Source organism: Telopea speciosissima, chromosome 8 (genome assembly GCF_018873765.1).
Source record: "Telopea speciosissima isolate NSW1024214 ecotype Mountain lineage chromosome 8, Tspe_v1, whole genome shotgun sequence".
NCBI classification, from domain to species: domain Eukaryota; kingdom Viridiplantae; phylum Streptophyta; class Magnoliopsida; order Proteales; family Proteaceae; genus Telopea; species Telopea speciosissima.
In genome coordinates this window covers 26798087-26804997 of record NC_057923.1, presented here as the reverse complement: position 1 = coordinate 26804997, position 6911 = coordinate 26798087, and the positions used below count along the sequence as shown (strand labels likewise).

Here is a 6911-nt window from a genome sequence, read left to right as displayed (position 1 = left end):
TAAGTCATACAAACGTGATGGCTACTTCATCTCTTCAATTTTTATTTATTTTTTAATATCAATTATAGGATATCAGGAAAACAAGCATTGAGCTTCTTTTATCATCATACAGAAGTTCTAAGATGGCAACTTCATCTCTTCATTGTGCCCCTACTAATTTAAAATTTCTGCTTTGTGATCCATTCCCTTTATATTGAAGGGTAATAAGAAATTATTAAGAGTTGGAAACAGAATATATCCGAAAAAAGCAAAGAGAAATCTCACTTTCATTGATTAAGAAATCAAGATTGTTTTTTTCTCTAGGGAGGATTTGAATAATAAAGTAGGACTGGTTCTTCTCAATCTAATTATTGTTTCATTATTTCCTTCTCTTTTGGCAGCTCTCACCTAAAACAATGTTCCTGAACTCGTTTCACCATAATTGAGCAAAAGTTATCATTCTTCTTCAAACTAATAAGCCTGCACTTTAAATACAAAATGGTTTCTTGATGCACACAATGTGGTACATACTTATAAGATCCTTGATATTAAGATGATTTCATTGTAATGTTTTATTACTCATCCTGTTTCCAATAACTGAAATTCTAGAGTAACTAAAAAATTTACCTCTTCATAATGGAAATCTCCACTCTATGAGTGAGGGAGACTCAACAATAAATAATCCAAGGAACTCAAAAAGGGGAAGGAGATGGTTCTCTCTTATTTTTTGTCCTTTTCAATATTTAGTCACCTTTTTGGTCTGAATTTAATTGATACTTCTACCACTTCTTAGAGGGTTGGTAGTGTGTTCAAAGAGATATCCAGCCTTTAACAGCAATGTAGACTAGAAAATAGTAGTTGATAAAAGGCAGAATTTATACGAAAAGAGTGTCTATCAAGAGAGTGTCAGTTGACTATTTGTTTTTTTCTAATTGGGTCTTTTTAGTGCTCAACTACCATGGGAAAACAGAGATAACTCTCCAAAAGAGAGGAGATGTGTTTTTCTTCTGAGCTTCATAGTGATGAGTAGTTTTGGACTAATGCTTAAGACAAAGTAGATTTCTTTCTTTGTAAGTTCAAATTTGAGGCCAAGGCTTATAGGCTTCTCTTGATGGATTAGATAAACTTGGTGAAGTGAGTCTTCTATATAGCAGGTTTTCATCTGAGTTTTCTTTATTGGAGGTTTTTCATCTGTTCAACAACTCTATAGAAATGGAGATTAAATTTCAAACTCTAAAGATGGCCACGAGGCAGAACAATCTTTACGTATTTCAAACATCTTAGGAGATATTCACAATGAATTCAATGATATACTAGTGAAATTAGAGAAACCCAAATGGTTCATGACCATCTTCGGCAGATAAATAATGAACGCAAGACTAAAAGGACCACATTTTATATGCAAGAAAAAAATAGGGGGAACAAAAGGTGCATAAACCTAAAACCAGACGTTATATGAGATAAAGAGAAATTCATTAATGATTATGTTGTGTTAGCTGATAGATACTATCTGTCCAATGTACCTTCCCCTATACTACCCAGCAACAATTAGTATGTACATTGAAAACTTATTTCTTACTAATCAAAAAGACCATCTTCACTGGGCATAGCTAGTCTCATTTATCTATATTTGATCGAAACATGTTGATCATGTCTTCTGCTGAACCCTCTCTATGAACTGGTTAAGCTGTAGTTTTCTGCTTGTGTTAATGAACATTCATTTTCCAAAAAAAAAAAAAGTGACCATAAAGTGATAATCCATGTAACTAAATGCTGATAATTTGGATGTTAAGTTAGCTAGTGCGCTTGTGCGTCTGACCTTTGTTACCTGAACACTTTATATTGTGAAATTTACCTGAGTTTGATACTTACTAAATGTAATGAGAATACAAAAGATGGAATCTATGCCACACCAAAGTTGTATCCTTTGCCATATCTAGTAACATAGCATCTAACAAACCTACACCACATAGAAATCGTGCACGAACAATAACAATACTGACATTTCCATGTCAAGATCTCTTACAAAATGAACAGAAGGAGGTCAATCTCAATGCCTAAGAATTTTAGTCAACTATTTTATGAAGGCTAGGATCTTCTAATGCAACATCATTATTTTTAGGAGCCGTTCTTTCTGGTGCAAGATATCCTGACACCTGGAAGAGTTTTCTCTCTCCCCACTTAGTCTCAATGTCTAATTATCTTACTTCTCTGAAGCTATTCATTTCACAAAGGTTAGCATTGCTTCCTTCGACCTCTCTCTCTCTCTCTCTCAATATGCCCACATACTTATTGACCAGCTTAGCAGCTGGCACCAGTATAAATTGGTTTATCACATTTTTTGCTTTACACTTGTGGGAATGATTTGATGCATTCATGAGTTCCAGTCACCAAAAACAGATCAATAATCACTCCAACTCAGCTTTGAGTTGGGCTACTTCTATTGCAATCCAATATTGAAAACTAACTTTAGTACCCTAAAATTTGAATAATGCAAGAAGTTTTATGATTTAGTTTTAGCTTGAAATTATTGGGAAAGAGATTCTAAGAGCAAAAGAACCCAAATATGTTATTTCCAATGCTAGGAGAAATGAATATTAAAAAAGAGCAACCTAGTGCACGAGGCTCCCGCTACTTCAGGGTCTGGGAGGGGCAAATGTATGCAGCCTTACCCCCTGCGAAGCAGGAGAGGCTGTTTTCAAGTTTTGAACCCGCAACCAACAGGTTGCTAGGAGAAATGAATATTACAAAACTAAAATCTCACCTTTTAAAGTGTACATAGATTTTTTATATAATCTCGTATATAGTGTTTTTCCTCTGTTGAGATTCAGTTTTTGTACAAGTGAGAGAAGGAGATCGAAGTAAGACAACTTGACAGTTGTTAGATGAAATACCTTGGATATTTGTCCTGTCCAAATGCTTCAGTAATCAAGTATGGATGTGTTTCTTAAGTAAATTCAGATGGTGTCACAGGTCAATTAGAACTGCAGAACAGTGTTATTTTACTTCAGCTTTTCAATGATAGAATTTGCTTATGGAAATGCAAATTTATTAATTTAAGCATATGTCAAAATTCATGTCCTATTGTCTCAAGCTGGTCCTGTATCATATCGTTATAGTCTAAAGGTGACCTAAAGAAAACCCCCTTTAAGTTACAAGGATTTAATGTGTCTTCTTTAGAGAGTTTTCAGTAGGACCCTTCTACTTGAACAAAGCTAAAGAGCTTAGGCAAGAGGACATTGATAGAAATTGTTCGCCCTTTAATTGGTAACTTTGTAAATGCCTCAAAAATTAGCACTTACTAGCTCTGCCTGAATGTTTCTCCATGTAAAACAAGCCGCCAGCCACATTAGCTGCATTCTCCCTTGCATGTAAGCCTCATCTTGGTTAGCAAGTCTATCTACAGATGCTCTCAACTAAATTCAGTAGGCTTATTTCCTAATCAAATGGAGTGTTCAAAAGAGAGGAACTTCAGTATCGTTAACCATTGAAGTATAGCCCCATTACCTTCATTTCCCCTTCCAACCAAGCTAATGTCTCATAAATAACTTCTCTTTGTGGATGTGATCCATCACCAGCAACAAACACATGGATTTCACTTCCAATTTGAATCCAGCTGCAGCCAGGGATCTTTCTCAATCCTCTCTCTTTCATTGAATTTCTCAATTTCAATACCTTATTCCACCTTCCTGCAGTTGCATATATGTTGGAAAGTGCCACATAGTTTCCTGAATTATCTGGTTCCAGTTCAAATAAGAGTCTGGAAAAATATTTCCCAAGTTCATGTTCATGGTGTTCTCTACAAGCAAAAAGTAGTGATCCTAATATCTTGGCATCAAGCTCAAATGGCATTGCAAAGATAAGCCTTAGAGCTTCTTCTAAACTACCTGTGTGAGAGAGAAGACTAACCACACAACCATAATGCTGAATATTTGGCTTAACATGGTACACTGACAGCATATCAGCAAAAAGCTCAAGACCTTTATCCACCATCCCAGCGTGGCTACATGCTGATAAAACACCAGTGAAAGTGATCCCATCTGGTTCCAGCTCTTCCTCCTGCAGCTTTTTAAAGAGCGCAAGTGCTTCTGCAGCTTGGCCATGTAAAGCATACGCTGAGATCATTGCATTGTAGCAAGGCAACTCCTTTCTTAAGATTGTATCGAAAACCTTCTTAGCCAGATTTATATTTCCACATTTAGCATACATGTCCACAAGAGAGGTTGCAACGGATATGCATGAGGAGAGCTCATGCCTTTGAACATACCCATGAATTGTTCTTCCATACCTTAATGACACTATATCTATGCAAGTTGAGAGCATGCAGACACTACTTACAGTATTGGGTTTGATACCCACTGATTGCATTTCCTGGAAAAATAGGATTGCATCATACCAATGTCCGTTTTGGGCTAAACCAGAGATAAGAGTAGTCCAAGTAATCAAGTTGGGCAGCATGCGAGTAGACCTCATCTGTGAGAACATGTCTTTGGCCTCATCAACTTGGTCATTTCTCAGAAATCCCAGGATAATTGAATTCCATGATGCCAAATTTGGAGGCACACCTTCAAACTGCATCTGATAAAACAATTTCAGGGCCTCACCAATTAGACCCACCTCTGCATAGGCAGAAATCAATGTATTCCACAAGACCATATCCCTATGCACCGTGGTGTCGAAGACCTGTCTAGCATTGCCAATCCTCTGAGACTTGGCATACATATCTACAATGCTACTCGCAACAACCACATCAGATTCAAGGTTGTTCTTGATGCAGTAACAGTGTGCTGCCTTACCAAGCTCCAAGTTTCTTAAATCAGCAGAAGCAGACAGTACAGATGTTAGAGTCACAGAATCAAACCTCAAGTTCTCCATTCTCATCTTACAGCACATATTAAGAGCCTTGTCTACCTGCCCATCTTGCACATAACCGGAAATTAGCAAATTCCAGGTCACCACATCTTTATCAACCATCCTACTGAAAATTAGCTCTGCATCTTTGACTAAACCAACTTTTGAATAGAAGTTTATTAGAGAAGTGCCCAAGATATTATCCAACTCCAATCCACTTAAAGCTGCAATGGCATGAGCTTGTCTGCCTTCTACAAGAGCTTCTAAATTTGCTGATGCAGTAAGGAAGCTTGAAATAGTTACTCGAGTTGGCTCGATGCCTTGTAATCTCATGTCATTAAAGACATCCACTGTTTCCTCATTCATCCCATTTTGGACATAGCTTACAATCAAAGAATTCCAAGCGACAGCATTCCTCTCAGACATGGCATCAAAGACCTTCTGAGCATCCTCCAAGAACCCACATTTACCATACATGTCTATCAGACTACTTTCTACAAAAACACAGTAATCAAAACCCATCTTCAAAACATACCCGTGTATCCCTTTTCCGAAACCAATCAACTGTAAAGCAGAACAAGCTTTCAGGGCATTCGGGACAACGAAATTGTCAGGGGAAACCCCATTGTAAAGCATTTGGCAGAAACCCAATAGAGCTTCTTTGTAAGAACCAACTCCACAATGCAATCCAATCATGGCAGCCCAGGAGAAAACGTTCTGTTTGCGGGCTCTGAGAAACAAATCAGTGGCAAAGTCCGAAAGTAGACATTTTGCATAGAAAACTACCAATTTGGTTTCAATGTACTCGTTCTTGAAGAAGAAGTCACCATTTTTAATGAGACGAGCGTGAATTTGCTGACCTGTGAAGACAGCTCGCTCGTATACGCAACCCTGAAGAAGTTCCCCGTAAATTTCTGGTCCGATGAGGAGATTTCCTGATTCCATTTCCGTGAGAGCGGAAAAGGCATCATGAATTTGGCCTTCTTTGCAGAGAGAAGAAATGTGGTGGAAGTAAGATTTGTAGGGAATCTGAGACGTTTTCTCAATTTCGTGGAGATTGAGGAACTTCCTGGTCTGGGTAGATTTGAAGTGAGAGAAATGAGGATTTGACAGAGCGGGAACAGGAAGAGAAGCCATGCATGAGGAACAGAGGACGAGGATATGGTTACCATTCTCGTGAACTTCTCACCAGAAGAAAAAAAATGAAGGGCATTTTCGTCATGTAACGAAGTTAACATTTTGATGGATCTTTTCTGCAAGTTTATGGGCCTCCCAGTAGGGATAACCGGATAAGTGGATAAAATATATTTTTTTGGATGGGAAAGTAATTTATTCATCCAAACATGTCAACTCTTTTGTTAACCTAAGTTGAGTACCCAGGTAAAAACAGAATTTTTATTCTCTCAAGTGCTTTGTTGCGTCAAGAAATCACCAGGTGGTCCTTCGGGTGTCGCAACCTGCAAAAGGACATCAGGGACAAGGGAGAACCAGTGTGGTTTCGGCTTAAGACTCTCCAATGCCTAAGTTAGATCTCTCTGAGCAACAGATGAATCATTGGAATTCAAGATGGGTTAATGGGGTAGAATACCTAGGTATTTATAGCTGTGTATGGCGGTGGAGAGTCTAGGTAGTTGGTGATAGTCTCCTTGGTAGTAGAGTCCATCACGTAGTAGATCACCTCCTCTTGGGAGGTAAAGTCCGGGTAGGGAAGGTGTTCCCTAGCAGATGGACATGTGTTTCCCTCGCGTATTGGATAAGATCCTTGAGGGTCCTGCGTAGGTGAAGTTCATCTCCTTTGGGATAAGGTTCCTTTACCGGTAGGATGATGTAAGTCCTGGGGGCTGACCTTGGTCCTTGTGTGACCTACTGGGTCTCTTCCTCTTAGGTCCAGCAGATGAGTCTTGATGTAGCTGGGTCTGGGTTATCCTCCCTTCATACCATGCCATGTGGCGGATCGGGGTTGGCCTCGAGTATTTATGGTTTATCACGTGCCCCCCACTCTCTTGGAACGAAGTGCTCAAGAGGATAATGGTTTTGTCTTCATGTTTGTGAGGGGCTTGATATAAATAAGTCTTCTTGGA

The 6911-nt window shown here is 38.7% G+C and overlaps 1 protein-coding gene across 1 annotated transcript; it reads right to left on the bottom strand.

Moving 5' to 3' along the window:
- Positions 1-2926: 2926 nt before the first annotated feature.
- Positions 2927-6085, bottom strand: LOC122672713 (pentatricopeptide repeat-containing protein At5g55740, chloroplastic). Its single transcript, XM_043870191.1, has one exon. The coding sequence runs from the start codon at positions 5965-5967 to the stop codon at positions 3460-3462; it is 2508 nt and encodes an 835-aa protein (XP_043726126.1). The 5' UTR covers positions 5968-6085; the 3' UTR covers positions 2927-3459.
- Between the last annotated feature and the right edge of the window lie 826 nt (positions 6086-6911).